The following is a 16,174-nucleotide window of genomic DNA, read 5'->3' on the forward strand; positions in this document are numbered from 1 at the left end:
TGCCGGCACCTCTCTGCGCACCCTCTCGCTCGCCGGCGGCCAAGATGGCGGAGCTGAGCAGTGGTAGTAGCGGCGGCGGCGGCGGCGGCGCCTCGTCCTCCTCGCAGCCGGGCGGCGGGGGCGACGGCGAGGCCGCGGCGACCACGGGCGCCCTGATCCGCGTGACGGTGAAGACGCCGAAGGACAAGGAGGAGATCCTGACCGGCGAGCGCATCTCCGTCAGAGAGGTCCGGGCGGGCGGGGCTGCTGGGGGAGGGGGAGGGGGAGGGGGGAGTCTCCGCGGTCAGCCTGACTCCCCTCCCCCCTCTCCCCCCTCTCCCCCCCCCCCAGTTCAAGGAGGAGATTTCGCGGCGCTTCAAGGCCAAGCAGGAGCAGCTGGTGCTGATCTTCGCGGGGAAGATCCTGAAGGACGGCGACTCCCTCCTCCAGCACGGCGTGAAGGACGGACTGACGGTCCACCTGGTCATCAAGACCCCCCAGAAGTGAGGGGGGAGGGGCTTCCCTCGGGCACGCGGAGGGGGGGCGCTGGGGGGGGAGACCCGGCTCTGCCTGGCCGGTGGTGCGAATCAGGCTCGGCTCCCACACATGGGGGGGGGTCCTTGCCTTTCAGGGGCTTCTGGGCCTCCGATGGGGGCATTAAGGGGGGTCTGAGGCTCCCTTGCAGGGAGGGCCAGTCTGGGCCGCCGTTCCTGCCTGCCGGGCACAAGCAGCCAGGAGACTCCCTGGTTCTTTATTGCTGGTCACCGGTTGGCAAGGACAGCAGGAGAACCAGAGAGCTGGGAGGGCCCTGGGAGGCGGTCTAGTCCAGCCCTCTACTCAAGCAGGGGACCCCGACCATTCCAGACAAGTGGCTGTCCTTAAAAGCCTTTGCGCAATGGAGCAGTTCCATTGATCAGTTGTTCTCCCTGCCAGGAAATCCCTCCTTAGGCCCAGGTTGCTTCTCTCCTCGGTCCGTTTCCATCCGTTGCTTCACAGGTTGCCAGCTTTCCCTTGGGAAAGGATATAAAGGCAGAGCTAAGATGGTGTTACCTAGTTTGGGTAATGAAACACCTGCAAGGAAACAGCCGAGCTCAGAGAGCAGCAAAGCCGCCTGACAAGCCTGAGCCTTCGACCCTTAACTCCCCTGATTGGACTCCCCAGTTGGGATATCTTGCACCCCCTGCTCTCCTTCAGGCAGTGGCTGCCTCCCCAGGGGCGATGCTCATGTCTCGCTTGGTTTGCAGGGTGCAAGAACCTCCCGGGGTGACGGCGGCTTCCCTCCCTGTCCCCTCCGCCACTGCTTTGCCTGCCACCGGGGTAGTTCTGAGCCCCCCTGCAGCTCCTGCGTCCCCCGCGGCCCCCTCCCAGCCATCCACGTCCAGCAGCGGCCTTCCAGACGTGGGAAACAGCAGCTGGAGGAGCAGCGCGTTGGGAGCCACGCCAGGGCCAGCTGGGGAAGGGACGCCCAGCGGCGCCACCTCCATCCTGTGTAAGTAAGAACTCTCTTGACCCGCAGGGCGCTTAGAAAGCGGACGCTGTTTCTTGGGAGAGGGGGGGTGGGGGGTCTGAGTTGCCAGGTGGCCCTGGGGCCAAGTCCATTCAGAGATGGCAAAAAGACAATGAGGGACGGGCTTTCAAATACCTGCAGACAGGAATGATGGACAGGCAGCTAAAGTTTGAGAGGCAGTTTTCCTGCTTCTCCTTAAGTTCTGTTCCAGGCCAGATGTGGGTCGTCAGACCTGCCACAGCCTGATCCCTTAGGAAAGAGAGACCCTCGACTCCGTTTGGGTGAAGTGAGAGTTCTTTTACTAAAAGTTGCTGGCTGTAGTAAAGTCAAGGAAGGAGTAAGATTCCTACGCGAAAGGTTACACATTTCCCCTCCTCTTGCCCTCCCCTCCCTGCCTTGACCGGTTCGTCTCCAGCCTCCAGAGAGCCGCAGAGGTGTTTGGAGAATCGCTGAGAAGTTTGGAACAATCTATATTCCACTCCGAGGGATGTTGGCACAAACTGGTCCCACGCCTCTCTGGTCTTCCTCAACCTGTTATGCCCCCCCCCCACTATGTCCCATCATGTTTCTTGCCCATTTGTCCCCCATCCCCTAAATGCTGACGGCTGGATGCCGGCAAGGAGCCAAGCCGAAGATTTGATCCTTGGAGGCCTCTGTCTGAGCTGCTCTTCCTTTTCTGCCTGTCCTCTCCCAGCCGGCTTTGGTGGCGTTGCTGGGCTTGGCCACCTGGGGATGGGCTCAGCAAACTTCATGGAGCTTCAGCAGCAGATGCAGCGGCAGCTGATGTCCAGCCCGGAGATGCTGTCCCAGATCATGGAGAACCCCTTGGTCCAGAGCATGATGTCCAACCCAGACTTCATGAGGCGGATGATCACGGCCAACCCCCAGATGCAGCAGCTGATGGAACGGAACCCGGAAATCACCCACATGCTGAACAACCCCGAGCTGATGCGCCAGGTGGGCACCTTCTCCGCTCTCCTTTGACTTGGGGGAAGGCGGCCTCGGCAGGTGAGGCCAAGGCAGGTGGGAGGAGCACGGCCCGTAAGCGCCCTTCAGCTACGACGGTTAGCAGTTCCCAACCAATGTGGGGCCTTCTCTGCTCTGCACCCAGGGAGGGTCGCCTGATCTGGGCTCCCTGCTTCCTCCTGGTAGCTGAAGCACCTTTGAGGGGTACCTGAAGCAGAGAGAAAGGAGGGAAGGTTTTCAGGAGGGTTTGTGCTGAGGAACCCTGGGGAGAGAAGGGGTGTGGTTGGAAGGCCCTGGTGATTCGGATCAGCCCCCCCTGCAAGACTCCCCTCGGCGGTGGGGAATTTCCTCCCCTGGAAAGGCCTGGGTGACGCCGAGTCCCACCTGTGGGCTGGGAGCCCCTGGGAGCCACATTGGAAGCTTCTGAGCACGTGAGGTTTGATTGGCCGGCTGACGTGGGACAGGCCGGGTGGAGGCTCAAAGTAGCCGTGGCCCTTTGTTGAATATCCCTGATACGAAGAGCCGAGGTGGCTCAGTGGTTAGGGTGCAGTACTGCAGGCCACTTCAGCTGACTGTTATCTGCAGTTCGGCGGTTCAAATCTCACCGGCTCAGGGTTGACTCAGCCTTCCATCCTTCCGAGGTGGGTGAAATGAGGACCTGGATTGTTGGGGGCGATATGGTAACTCTGTAAACCGCTTAGAGAGGACTGGAAGCCCTATGAAGTGGTATAGAAGTCTAACTGCTATTGCTATTGCTATCTTGAGTGACAGCTGCCAGTGAGGGGGTTGGAGAAATAGGTTGTGTGGGACGTCTAGCCAAGCAGGGCTTTGTGTCTCAGGGAAGAGCTTTTCAGGGCCTCCCCCTCCCGGCTTCTGGGCTTTGGGGAGAGGGGATGGATGGGCTCGGCTGGGGGAGGGAACTGTCCCCTGAAAGCTTCAGCCGCGTTGATTGTTCTCCTTGGTCCGGCTGTCCTCTGCATACCGGAAGCCCGGCCCTCTTCCTCCTCCCCCTGGTCCTAGTGCTGGGCCATGGTTCACTTCCTCCTGCAGACCAGCTAAGGCAGTCTTTCTCAACCTTGGCAGCTTGAAGATGTCCGGACTTCAACTCCCAGAATTCCCCAGCCAGCGAATGCTGGCTGGGGAATTCTGGGAGTTGAAGTCCGGACATCTTCAAGTGGCCAAGGTTGAGAAAGACTGAGCTAAGGTGTGTTAATGACTCATCGTTCCAGACCTGACCAACCATTTTTTCAGTCCAGCCTGTTTCCAGAAGAAGAGCTTTTCCAAACAGTGTTTCGCACCCTCTCCTGCCTGCTTGGAGCCTGGTTTCTGGCTGGGTCTGGCCTGGTCGTTTTGCACCATCACAGCGGGCACTTCTCCCTGCCTTGCTCCGTCACCGGAAGCTGGTTCAATGGTGGTCAATCCTTGCTTCTTGCAGGCTCTTAGGAAAAGAGTGTAGGCGGTGTCCAATTAATTAATTACTTTTTATGCCACCCTCCTACTCCAGCGGGTCTCATGCCACAAAAAAAGGGCAGTGCCAAGCAAGGTCCTTCCCCCCCCCCAATCGGCTTAAGTCCTCCGTCTCTCTCTCCTCAGACCATGGAGTTGGCTCGCAACCCAGCCATGATGCAAGAGATGATGCGCAACCAGGACCGAGCCCTGAGCAACTTGGAGAGTGTCCCCGGAGGGTACAATGCTTTGCGGCGCATGTACACGGACATCCAGGAGCCGATGTTCAGCGCTGCCAGGGAACAGGTGTGCGCATGGCTCTGCTGTTTCCAGCGGCTAATTAGAAGAGCAGAGTCTTAAGTCACGAACAGCCGGGATTCCTGGCTTGGGCGTCTCCTACAGTTGCACCCGCTGTTCCGTGGGGAGAGTCGTGTGTTCGCGTGTCCTTAGCAGCCCAGGTGGGTGGAAGCGTGACCTGTCAAAACTGCGCCCGACTAAACCGCGCCCGATTAAACCGCGTCGCTGACGTCATCAACAGGGCGACAACAGCCAGCGCGGAGAAAGAAGGGCGCTTTAAATAGCGCTTTGAAAGCAAGCCGATTCAACTTAAGGTAAGGGTTAGGTTTAGGGTTAGGTTAAGGGTTAGGTTTAGGGTTAGGTTAAGGGTTAGGTTTAGGGTTAGGTTTAGGGTTAGGATTAGGTTAAGGGTTAGGTTTAGGATTAGGTTTAGGGTTAGGTTTAGGGGGGTTAGGTTTAGGGGTTAATTTTAGGTTTAGGGTTTACAGCGTGCTTCTGTCTCTGCGCTGTTGTCGCCCTTTTGATGACGTCAGTGACGCGGTTTAGTCGGGCGCGGTTCAGTCGGACGCGGTTTTGTCGGTGAACCGGGTGGAAGTCCTGGGGGCTTTCTTGGCTCAAATGTGGGTTGTAAGGAAGACCCAGTCCGATGTAGCAGAACCCCGAGTAGCCTTCAGGATTACGGAGGCTTTGTGAGCAGCCAGGCTTCTGGAGGGCTCCCCTCTGTGCTGCTTCCGGGGATCCCCAAGAGGCCCCAGGTCAGCTTAGCCCCCCCCCCCCCCGACGTGAGTTGATCTGCAGCCCCCCCGCCCCCTCCGTGTCCAGGCAGCCGCAGGTGGGGACGGTCCTTTTGCCACTGGCTTCTCTTTCTAGTTTGGCAACAATCCCTTCTCGGCCCTCTCTGGAAGTTCGGACGCCGCAAACGCGCAGCCTCTGCGGACGGAGAACCGGGAGCCGTTGCCCAACCCTTGGAATCCCGGTGCTGCTTCTCAGGAGCCGGAGAACGGAGGCAGCCCTGAGCCCGTCCCCAGCCGGAGCACCCCCACCGTCTCCAACCCTCTGGGCATCAACGCAGCTGCTTTGGGATCAGGTACGGCCGCCCCTGCTTTGCCAGCCTCGCCAGCCTCTCCGGCTCAGGGCCACCCGCTTTCCTTCAGAGGGGGCCCTTGGGCTCCACCGGCCCTCGAGCGCCGAGGGTCCCTGCTGTCTTGTGCGTTGATGCTTTCCACGCGTTGCACCTGGGAGGCAAATTAAGTAGAAACCCTGGATTTTCAAAGGGAAAGGTGGTCTGTTTCTCGTGCAACTCGGGACAGTTTGGGCAAAGCAGCGTTGATGGGCAGGCGGACGGGCGGACCAGCTGCCACACCAACTCCGGCCGTGGCTGCTGGGAACTGAAAGCCTGAAAGCCTGGCTATGGAGCTGGTGTGGGGAGGGGGCTGCACGGAGATGAGAACTAGTGAAATTCCTGAGGTGTCCCTGTTTCTAGAGAAACACTCGTCCCCCCCTCAGAACTCGGCCCCTAAGGCTGCCCCCCGTCCTGCCCCACTTCCCGTACTGTTCCTTTCTCTTCCTGGGATTGGGGGCTTCCGATTCAAGGGGGGGCTGATAATCATCCTGCAAAGGACAGTAACCCCGGAGGCCTTTTCTTCTGCGCCTTCCGTGTGTTTCTCAGATGGGCATGACGTAAACATCCATCTCTTCCCCCCCTAAATCGCTTCTGTTCTTCCCTTTTTTTAAAGTAAGGGGGGCTTGGGGGACGGGGGGGGGGGCTTGCTATGGTTCCCTATCGATCAGTGTGGGCAAAACTCTTCTGGGGCACAGGTGAAGAGCAACGGTGACAGCTCACGTGCCCAGAGAGATGCCACTTCCGGCATGCCTGCCGTAGGCTCCCCATCACGGCTGTTGGTGAATGTCCCTTTCGCCCCTCCCCCCCTCCTCCCCCAACCCCGCAGGGATGTTCAGCAGCCCCGAGATGCAGGGGCTCCTCCAGCAGGTCTCCGAGAACCCTCAGCTGATGCAGAGCGTGATTTCGGCTCCTTACATGCGCACGATGTTGCAGACCCTCGCCCAGAACCCAGAGGTTGCGGCTCAGGTGAGTGCGGCTCTTTTCGCACCTGGCTGGGGGGGGTGAGAGACCCCCGGGGTCTCCTTGGCTAGACCACCGTTAAGAGCTAGAGAGAGGCTCTTGAGTGCAGCTTTGCAGCCTGGTTTCCTTCAGGTAAAAATACAGGGGGTCCTCGCTTAGTGGCTCTTCACAGTTACGGTGGAGGTGAAAAAGTAATTTTGCAGCCAATCCTCATATTTACGACCTCCGAAGGGCTCTAAGGCAAAGGAAGCCTGAAGTCAGGAGGTTTCACTCGGCTTCACTTAAAGACCAAGTGTGGTTGCTAAACGAGGACTCTGTGTCATAATAGATTATTGCCTGTGGAATGTGGTCTCCCGTGGGGGGGCGTACTCTGGGGGTACTTGAGGAAGGGGGGAGGTTCCTTCTCCTTGCTTGTGGGCTGGTTTCCCAGCGTTTCGTTACCAGACTAGATGGCATATCTTCCGTGGGGTTCGGGGGGTTCCCGTGCCAGTGGGCTTCTGCTCAGAAGGGCTCCGGGGGTGGGCTTCTGCCAAGGGAGGGTCTTGGGCGGAGTCAGGTGGGAGTCGTCAGGGAGAGTCTGGTGATGAGGAGGTTACATCGGGGCCATTGGGAGCTGAACTGCGGGTGGGTGGGGGGCGGGGGGCTTGCGTGGGTCGGTTGGGGCTCGGAGCCTCTGAGGTTGGCTTCTGAAGGGTTCGAAGGCTGGATGTAGGTCGGGGGCTCTGTGGGTGGAAAGGCTGGGGGAGGGCCGGGCTTTGATGAAGGGACCCCCTCGAGTGGGGCGGGTGGCAGCCTGGCCGAGGCTTTGCTGCTGCTCCAGTCGAGGGGGCTGCTGTTGGGGGTCGGTGGGGGTGGAGATTCACATTCACCTACCAGCAGCTGAATCTAAACATTCGCAAACCGACCCACAAGCTCGGAGGACGAGCCCTTCGCCCTGCAGGGATCCCCCAGATATTCGCCCTCATTGCCAGGTCGGGGAATGGCTCCGCCTCCGCCCACTGAGCCTGGCTGCCCTGTTTCCTTGCAGATGATGGTCAACGCCCCGGTCTTTGCTGGCAACCCTTCCCTGCAGGAGCAGCTGCGCCTTCAGCTGCCCGCCTTCCTCCAGCAGGTGCGCCTGGGGGGGAAACTCGGGGGGGGGGGCTGCAGATTTGAGTCTGGAGTAGAGACAGTCCCCCCCCCCCGAGGAGAGCCAGCCCCCCCCCCCACCGCTTTGGTCTGAGGGTCCCCCTGTGGCTCTTGGTTGTGCCCCCAGATGCAGAACCCCGACTCGCTCTCGGTGCTGACGAATCCTCGCGCCATGCAGGCTCTGCTGCAGATCCAGCAGGGGCTCCAGATGCTGCAGACGGAGGCCCCGGGCCTCGTGCCCAGGTACCAAGAGGCGCGGGGGGGACACGGGGGGGGCGTGCCAAAGTGCTGCCTTTCTGGTGGCTGCGAGAGGAACCTCCCTGCCGCTTTCTGCCCGGCTCCTTCACGTCAGAAAGGTCTCCTTGCCTTGCAGTCTGGGCTCTCTGGGGACCCCCCAGCCGCCCCCACCTTCCGCCGGAGGAACTGCAGTCCTGGACCCCCCCCTGCCCAGCACCTCCCCAGCCGGAGACAGCAACCCCTCCCAGCAGCTCATGCAGCACATGGTGCAGCTCCTGTCCAGTGCCAACTCTCAGGTAGGCGGTTGGGGTGGTGGCTGCATCCACGGGCATTTGTCCTCCTCCGACTGCTGAGCTCTTCCTCCGGGGGTTCACTCTCCCCCCTCCCCCCACTTCAAGGGGTCTGGGAAGCCCCTCCCCCTCCCCTGGAAGCTTTGAGTGAGGGCCAGGCGGGGCCTCCTGCTTCCCAGCACCCCTCTGGCTCTCTGGAGGGCTGCCAAGGGTCTTCCGGGGGGCGCTTGGCCCTTCGCCCCGCCTTGGCTTGATGGTGATGTGGTTCCACGTTGATGTTTGTCAGGACTCTTGGGGCTTTTGACTTGAATCCTTACCTGTCACCTGCCGGGGTCCATTGGGGGGCCTGTAAATACCTGAAATAACGAGGCACCCGAGGCCTTCGTGGGCCACAGTTGCAGAGAGGTTTCCTTGGCAGCTTCCTCAATGGCCGAGATTCTTTGGCCAGAAATTGGGGGGGAGACTCAGAGACGGAGCTGCCTTGCAAAGGAGCCCAGGTTCAACTGTGCAGCAGAGCCACACGTCAGCGGTTGATCCCCCCGGGAATATTTTATTATGTTTTTTGTATTGTACCATTGTGGTAACTTCTATGCCATAAATGGTCTTAGAAGCTTGGCCAAATTTCAGCTCCACAAGAGTTGGGGGCTCTGGGTTTTGCACCCATTCAAAGGCCTTTGTGCCCCAAGAGGGCCGCCCCGCGGTGCCCTTGCTCCGCCCACTTGAAGCGTTTGGGTAGCGTGTAGAGCAGAGGTTGGGCAGCTGGAAGGTGATGCCACTGGGAGAGCGGCTGGGGACGACTGACAGGCGCGCCTGTTGCTGAGCAACTCACGCGGGTTTTCTCCTCCTGGCGGCAGGCGCAGAGCCCAGAGGTCCGGTTCCAGCAGCAGCTGGAGCAGCTGAGCGCCATGGGCTTCATCAACCGCGAGGCCAACCTCCAGGCCCTCATTGCCACCGGAGGAGACATCAACGCCGCCATTGAAAGACTGCTGGGCTTCCAGGCTTCCTAACGTCACGCGGGGCTTTTGGCACGCAAGGACCTTTCCAGGGGGCAGCCAGGCTCGGACCCAGCGCTGGCCCCCTCCCATCCCTCAGAGACTGGAACACCCCCCCACCCCACCCCCAGTTCAGCCCAGCCTTGCACCAAATGCTTGAGACCAGGCCTCTCCAACCTTGGCCAAGAGCTGTGGACTTCGACTCCCAGAATTCTCTAGGTAGCTCTACTGGCTGGGGGGGATTCTGGGAGTCGAAGTCCACAGATCTCCAGGTTGGAGACCCCTGCTTGAGATGCTGCGTTGTGCATGGATTCCAGGACTCTCTTGAAACTCTTCCCGCCCCTCCCCTTCTTTGGCCCCTCCTTTCTTCTCAAAATGAAGCTCCTCCTTTTAGCTCATAGAAGTATAACTTCTAGAGATAACCCAAACTGTTGTGTTCTCTCAGTTTGCCCTTTGCTTAGATTTCCCCCCCCTTCCCACCCAAAGCGAATCCACGAGGAGAGGCCAGCGTGGCCTTCCTGTCCAGAGAGCGTCTGGTGGGAGAGAGGAAGATGGGACAATGTTGTCAAATGCTAGTAAAGATAACCAGAAGGTCTTCTTGTGTCCCTTTCTCTCCCCGCAGCAGGCGTCAGCCGGGGTGTCTGGCCGAGGGGAAGCTTGATCTGCCCTTGCCACAGAGGGGGGTGCTGGCACTCGCTTCTACCCCTGGAGGGCCGGCATTCTCCCAGCACAAAGGGGGGCTTGGAAGGGTCTCCCCCCATGGGGGAAAGCTTCCCCTTGATGTGCCTGAAGGGGTCGCTGTGCTTCCTTCCTCAGCAGCCTCCTCCTCCCATCCAGAGTCCTTGGAGGCCGTTGCTGGAGGGGCAGAAATGAAGATGGGAGGGGGCCATCTACCCTCCGTGCCTTAACCGGCTTGAAATCTCCCCATCTGAAAAGGCTCCAGCAGCCGCTTTTATCTGAACCTTTCAATCCAGGCCCACAATGGCTCAATGCCATTGCCCCCCCCCCCCCCTGCCTGGGGTCTTTGGTAGCTGCCTGCTGAGCTCAGCCTGTTTCTTCTGGCCTTGGAAGAAGCCCCCCCCCCCCCCCACTCAACAGAACCTCTTCTGGGTCTCTTTTCAAAAAGGGGGGAATCCGATGCTCTTTTATTTTCTGATCGCTCCCGATTTTGGCTCAGCCTCAAGATCGCCCCGCCTTCCTCCCCAAAACTCCCTCCAGGCCTCTCTGTGTCATCTCCCCCCCCCCACCCCCTGAAGGTAGCGGGAGAGAAGGCCCCTCACCCCAAGGGTTGGTCCCCCATTTCTTGAGGGGGAATTTCCTAGAAGCTGGGTGACAGACCCCCCTCCCCAAATCCTCCCCCCCCCCATCACACTCTTGGAGTGTCTTCTCTCCTTCGCAAAGGCAGAAGATTTTGTAAAAAAAAGACGGAAGAAGCTTTTCCCCAGCATATTTTTATTCCAGGAAGACAAAATGTATAGAAAGCCTCCTCCAGAGACTTAAGCCGGAGCTGCTCCTGGGCAAGATCTGAAAGACAAGCTGGCCAGCCTCTTCTGGGCTCCTGGTGGGGGGAACCTGCAGCCCCAGGCCCCCCCTCCGCAGACGGGGCCGGCTCTAGGAGAGGCGCAGGACGGAGTCGGTCTCTGGGTAGGGCGGGAGGTTGAGTGCGTACTTCTTCTGCAGGGCCTCGGGCACAAAGCGGCCCCCCAGGAAATGGTAGCGGCCCTGGAAGTGCTGGGCCGCCTTCTTGGGGGCTGTGAGCGAGATCAGCATGTCCGGCTGCAGCCCGTCAGGATTCCCCTTCTCCACGTCCCAGCCTGGCAGGAGACGGAAGGGGGCCATGAGGCAGCAGCACTGCTGTGGGGCCCTTGACCACCCCCGCCCCCCTCCCTCCCTTTGGAAGGCCAGTCCTGTTTTCCCCAGATTTCAGGGGGGGGCAAAGCCAGAAGAGAGGAGAGAGGGAAAATGAAATGTCCAGACCCTGAGTCAGCTCCCCAATGTGGAGGCAGAAGAATTAAAGCCCCCCCCCCTCTCCCGCTTCCTCTGTTTTGGGGGGAGGTTCATGGACGGACACCCCCGAACCGCCCTGGAGCCTCTGGGGAGAAAGGATCCCGTTTTGTGCTTTCAAATTTGTCCCAATCAGCAGGGCTTCCCCAACCCCTCTGGCTGATCCACTCTTCATGAAGCTTCACATCGTTCCATCAGTCCCCAAAGATTTATTTTTACCCGGAAATAATAAATACAACTTTAACTAATTGTACTACGGATAGCAATAGTGAATGCCCCCCCCCCTTTGGCCCGTGGGGTGGGGGTGGGGGGAGGTTGACATGGCCCGTTTTGGAGAGCCCTGCTTTCCAAAGTCTGCTGGGTTACCGATGCCCCCTCTGAACAGTTAACCATTAGGGGTGGGTGGGAAATAAACAGCAGCTCTGAGCAGCTGATTGCATTCTGACAGTTCGGTGGTGTGAAGGCACCAGGCTAGAAAGGAAAAGACTGAGTTCTAATTCTGCCTCGGGCACAAAGCCAGCGTGTGGCCTCCCGCAAGCCATTTCCTCTCAGCCCTAGGAAGGAGGCAACGGCAAAGCCCCCCCCTTAAAAGCCTTGCCAAGAAAATTACAGGGACTTCTCCAGGCAGGTTCAGGCACAATTGAATGGAAGAAAAAATGTATTTCATCTCCTCCTAATTACAAATCTAGAATCTGTTAAAAACTAAATGTCTCAGCAGTGGCCCAAATTCTATTCCGTGACCTAAATTCTCCAAAACTTTCTCTATTTCTGGGAGGGAAACCTGGGTGGGGCACAGAAGGGTGTCAGGATGAGATATAAACCCCAACAATGAAGCAGCCCAGGGCCCCTCAGCCCACCTGGGCCAAACGTACCGGAAGGAATATCGATGCTGACCACAGGGATGGTCACCTTCTCCAAGGTGCTCAGGATGGTACCAAAAGGCTCCCGCACGGCGCCCTGGAAGCTAAACCCAAAGACGGCATCCACCACCAGGCCATAGACCTCGTCGATGAGGGCAGCCTGCAGCGGGAATCAGGCGTGTGAGGAGGGGGGGGGGCAGGTGGAGACCTACAAGAGGTGCTTCAGTCCAGAGTCCTCTCTTTAAAGGGTGGGGGGCTTTCTCAACCTTGGCACTTGAAGATGGGTACATTTCAACTCCCCGAATCCCCCACCAACCTTAACCAGGAGCTGTGGTGGCACAGTAGTTAGCAGGCTAATTCTGCCGACTGCCAACAGCTCGATTCTCACTGGCTCAAGGTTGACTCAGCCTTCCATCCTCCCATGGCCAGTTAAATGAGGACCCCGAGGGCTGCAAAGCCCCATGGAGCGGTATATTAAGTCTTAAGTGCTATTAAGCCTAACGGCCCTTTGCAGAAGAGCGTTTCTCAACTTTGGCCGGGTGAAGATGGGTAGACCTCTCAATTCCCTTCCTTTCCGACTCACTTCAGATGGGAACTCTGTGAGGAATGGGATCTCCATCTTCTTACACTGGGTGGTTAAGCCTTCAAAAAGTGGCTTGTTGGGTCGTTTGGGGTAATGGAGGGTCGGCTGATAGCCCTGCAAAGACAAGTGGGTTAATCGGTTGCCGTGGGAAGGAATCCCTGGTTTCTCTGGGGTCTCTTCTGCTCCTTGGTGCCTTTTGGGCAAACGCGGTTTGAGAAGACCCCCCAATGGGCAGAAGGCCAGCAACCCAAGCATTGCAGAGGTGGACAGAGGTGGCACGCCTGGGGCTCAGCTGCCCGGGGGTCGGGGGGAGATGCATTGCGAGGGTCCCCAGCACTTACAAACACGAGAGAGGGCGGGAGGGGTGCAAATCACTCACAAACATTTTCAGGTGTCGGGCACAAACTAGTCCATCTCCGCCGTTGTTCCCAGGGCCGCACACGATCAGCACCGCTGGCTGGCTGATGGTGAAGCTGCTGGCTGGGTAGGCCTTGGGGGGGAAAGAGGCTGTGCTGAGCACGAGACCCACAAACACAAAGCGGATCCCGGAAAGAGTGTCAAGATTCCTAATCTAATGAAGAGCAAGGATTCTAGTCCTCACCAGTCTATCCATAAACTCCTTGAAACGGATAAAATTATACGTAAGTGCAGTTTTAGGACTCCTGGACTTCGTGACCTTCAACATGGAGTTTTATACATTTGCTTCATATTCCCTCACCAACGTCTGCTTGAAAGGAAGGTAGTTATTCCCTCCCCCCCCCCCCAAAAAAAAAAGGGATAGAAAAAGGAACCCAGAAACGAAAGATGGTTCTCTTCTTTCATTCCATATCGAAACATAATCTGGGGAGAAACACATCTGCACAGCCGGAAGCTCTCTGACTTCTGAGTCTGCATTCACAGAACCCTCTAAAGTGGGCTAAGAGAGGAGAAATACAAATGCCATCCTTTGCCCAGGAAAACCAGGCCCTGCTGCACACAGCCGCTTCCTTCAGAGGAACCTGGGGAGGCCCCTGGATGCCAGCACCCCTCACTCTGCTCTGCCTCACCAACACCTACAAAACCAGCTCTTCAACCTCTGGAAACGGAGCTGCTCGAGAAGGGTTATAACTTCTCCTGGAGCTCCGGCTGCCCGAGGCCAGACCCCCCCCCCCCGCCTACCTTGGCAATGGCCGTGGCACAGCTGAGGCCCGCCAGCTCCATTAGCTGGTCCACGCTGAATTTGTACTCCTCGAAGAGCTCCTGGTCGATGGCCTGGGCTTCTTTCTGCCTGGAGGGGACAGGAGGGGACGGCTGAGCTCTGCCCCCTTTCTGGTGCACCCACATCCCCCAACCCCTCCTGCCAGAAACAGCAGCCTTGATCACTCCCTGCTGCCCTCTCTCCAGAGAGGCTGACCCCCCCCCCCAATGGTTGACTGGATTCCCCCCTTTCATCCCTCCTGGCTGGACTGCTTGCCCCCTTCTGTGCCCTGCCCTTCTTCCTCCCTCTTGGGCTGCCCACTGCCTTTGCCCTTTGGGAGATGGAAACGCAGCATTAAATGATCCTTGCTCTGAAGGGAGGCTGGAGGGTGGCCTCCGTCTGCCTCCTCCACAAGCTTCCCAGCCTTTTAAAAGCAAATAAAAGGCCTGGTGCTGCTGGCTGGGCGGCTGCCCTCTCTCAAAATCAGGGGTGCCCTTGCAGGAGGAGCCCCTGCCCAGCTGGCCTTTCCCTCCTCTCTGCGTGCCCCCCCCCCCCCCCAGGCACTAACCGGCTCCTTCCTTCCACCTCCAGCCCTGCAAGCCTCAGGCTCTCCGGGCCCCGCGCTGGCTCAACCAAACTCCCGCGGAAGCTCCCAGCGCGGCCTCAGAGCTGAGCCTCTCGGCAGGAGGCAAAAGGAGCATTTGCGCCGCCTGCCCGCCTCGCTCCCTTCCGCCTCGGCTCTTTTGCGGGGGGACACGGGGCGGGGGGGGGGGCTCCTGCCTGGAGCAAAGAGGGCCGAGGGGACCCCAGAGCCCCCATTGCAGGAAGGCAAGCAGAGCCCCTCCCCCTCCCTCCCCCCCTTTCCAAAAGAGGGAGGGGCTTCCTCCGCAGATCCGCCCAGGGGTCCCGGGGGGCTTTTCCTGCCCTCCCTTCCCGGGGGCTCCGCCGCCTACCCCAGGAACTTCAGGCCGGGCGCGGCGCTCTGCATGGCGCGGGGAGGCGGCCAGAGCCGGGCCGGACAGTGTCCCGCCGCTGCCGCCCTAGACAGGAGCAGGCCGAGTCCCAGCAGAGCCACCCGCCGCGGCCCGGACATGCGGCCAGCCCCGCTGCCTTCCTTCCTTCCTTCCTTCCTTCCTTCCGCAAGTGGCGGCGGCGGCGGCTCTTCCCACCGGGCGTGGAAGCTCCGCCTCTGCCCCGCCCCTCCGGGGGACGCGCCGGTCGGGCCGCCGTAGAGCCTCCAGGCTCAGGGACAGTCTACCGCCGAGAGCGCTGCTTTGGGGAGGGGCTCTCGGGCAGCGAACTGGGGCTTCGGCTCCCTTCGGCCGGTTAAGCGCTGCTCGCCCAACTCAGCAGCCCCGTGGAAGGGCTGAGCGAAGCCGGCGGGGGAGCCTCGACAGCCCCCGGGGCAGCCAATCGGCCAGCCCAACGGGAGGAACACAAAGCCCATCACTCCGCGCTGCGGGGCCTGATTCCCGGGAGGAGAAGCCCCCCCCCCCGGCAGAGGGACCTCGGGGGCTGCCGGGGGGGGAGGAGCCCCTGTTGGGCGGGGCTCTGGGTGGGCGGGGCGAGGGCCGCCGAGGGCCACGCCTCCTGCGGGAGAAACTACAGCGCCCAGCAGCCTCCGCGGCCGCCCAGCTGCGGGTGGGGCGGGGGCGGCGCGGGAGATTCAAACTGCCCGGGCGGAGCGAGCGGAGGGCTCAGGGGCGACGATGGCGCAGCGCGGCCAGGTTTCCTCCGGCTGTGAGTCTGGGGGCGCAGGGCAGCCGGGCAGGCCAAGCGCCTCTCCCGAAGGCGGCTGGGGAAGCGAACCGCAGAGCCGGAGTTCTCTCCGCTCCGGAGCCGCGCCAGGCTGGCTGCCGCTGGACCTCCGCAGGCGGCCTGGCCCGTTGCTCTCCCCGGGGACGGCGGGGGGGGGAGGGAGGGAGAATCAAAAAGCAAACCGCAGGGCTGGGGAATGGGGCGGGTGGGGGGTATCTTGGGCCCCTCCACTTGGGGGCTGTGCCTGCGAGATGCCGTCCTTGGGCGGGTCAAGGAGAACCAGCCGGGCAGTTATTTGTTCATTAAATTCTGCCGATCTCACCCACGAGGCGCCTGGAGAAGTTATAAAAGTGGTTGGGGTCTCCTGGAATTGTGTCTCGGGGTGAGAAATTCCTTCTGGTTCCCCCAGATGAGCGTCTCACGGCAGATGAGATGGACGAGAGGCGGAGGCAGAACGAGGCTTACCAGTATCTCTGCCACCTGGAGGAAGCAAGCGGTGAGGCGGTTTTGGGGGTGGCTGGGTGGGAGAGAACCCCCGAGTCGACTACCCCCTCCCCCCCCAGGTCCTGAGAAGTGGTAACTTCCCTTGCCATTTGTGTGAACAGTTATTCTGGATAAAAACCAATCCCCGTCCTTTGCTAGGAGCCAGAAACAACTTGGAGGCCATAATTATAATAGGTGATCAGGCCAGAAAGCTCAAAGACCTCAGAGGTCATCCAGACCAACCCCTGTTCAGTGCAGGATCCCCCAGAGCAGTGTTTCCCAACTTTGGCCCCTTGAAGACAGAAGGATGTCAACCGTCTGAATTCTGAGAGTTGACGTCCATCTAAGTGGCCATGGTTGAGAAACGCTGCCATGGACGTTCAG

The 16,174-nt window shown here is 59.8% G+C and overlaps 2 protein-coding genes across 3 annotated transcripts; one reads left to right on the plus strand and one right to left on the minus strand.

Moving 5' to 3' along the window:
• The first annotated feature begins 19 nt into the window (after positions 1 to 19).
• Positions 20 to 9,520, plus strand: UBQLN4 (ubiquilin 4). 2 transcript variants are annotated; one of them, XM_087702932.1, is made up of 11 exons: positions 21 to 227; positions 331 to 482; positions 1,224 to 1,468; positions 2,181 to 2,443; positions 4,046 to 4,204; positions 5,066 to 5,282; positions 6,145 to 6,284; positions 7,306 to 7,389; positions 7,534 to 7,649; positions 7,780 to 7,939; positions 8,788 to 9,520. In XM_087702932.1, exons 1-11 carry the CDS (start codon positions 45 to 47, stop codon positions 8,938 to 8,940), a joined length of 1,872 nt encoding a protein of 623 aa, XP_087559058.1. In that variant the 5' UTR covers positions 21 to 44; the 3' UTR covers positions 8,941 to 9,520. The 2 variants fall into 2 exon arrangements, with proteins under 2 accessions (XP_087559057.1, XP_087559058.1); XM_087702931.1 differs by lacking the exon at positions 7,306 to 7,389 and having other exon boundaries at positions 20 to 227.
• Positions 9,521 to 10,360: 840 nt separating this feature from the next.
• On the minus strand, positions 10,361 to 14,688 carry NAXE (NAD(P)HX epimerase). Its single transcript, XM_014076370.2, has 6 exons — positions 14,503 to 14,688; positions 13,531 to 13,639; positions 12,752 to 12,862; positions 12,373 to 12,486; positions 11,802 to 11,949; positions 10,361 to 10,739 (listed from the first exon to the last, which is right to left on the minus strand). Exons 1-6 carry the CDS (start codon positions 14,640 to 14,642, stop codon positions 10,537 to 10,539), a joined length of 825 nt encoding a protein of 274 aa, XP_013931845.2. The 5' UTR covers positions 14,643 to 14,688; the 3' UTR covers positions 10,361 to 10,536.
• Positions 14,689 to 16,174: the final 1,486 nt, after the last annotated feature.

Source organism: Thamnophis sirtalis, unplaced genomic scaffold (genome assembly GCF_051295495.1).
Source record: "Thamnophis sirtalis isolate CommonGarterSnake01/CBP01778 unplaced genomic scaffold, rThaSir2_p1.2 scaffold_18, whole genome shotgun sequence".
Lineage (NCBI taxonomy): Eukaryota > Metazoa > Chordata > Lepidosauria > Squamata > Natricidae > Thamnophis > Thamnophis sirtalis.

Coding starts and splice junctions, on each gene's coding strand:
- NAXE (XM_014076370.2), bottom strand. CDS start 14,642: ATGTCCGGGCCGCGGCGGGTGGCTCTGCTGGGACTCGGCCTGCTCCTG. Junction 13,640..14,502: donor CCCGGCCTGAAGTTCCTGGG/GTAGGCGGCGGA, acceptor TGTCCCCTCCAG/GCAGAAAGAAGCCCAGGCCA. Junction 12,487..12,751: donor CCCGACACCTGAAAATGTTT/GTGAGTGATTTG, acceptor TTGTCTTTGCAG/GGCTATCAGCCGACCCTCCA.
- UBQLN4 (XM_087702932.1), top strand. CDS start 45: ATGGCGGAGCTGAGCAGTGGTAGTAGCGGCGGCGGCGGCGGCGGCGCC. Junction 7,650..7,779: donor GCCCCGGGCCTCGTGCCCAG/GTACCAAGAGGC, acceptor CTTGCCTTGCAG/TCTGGGCTCTCTGGGGACCC. Junction 7,940..8,787: donor TGTCCAGTGCCAACTCTCAG/GTAGGCGGTTGG, acceptor TCCTGGCGGCAG/GCGCAGAGCCCAGAGGTCCG.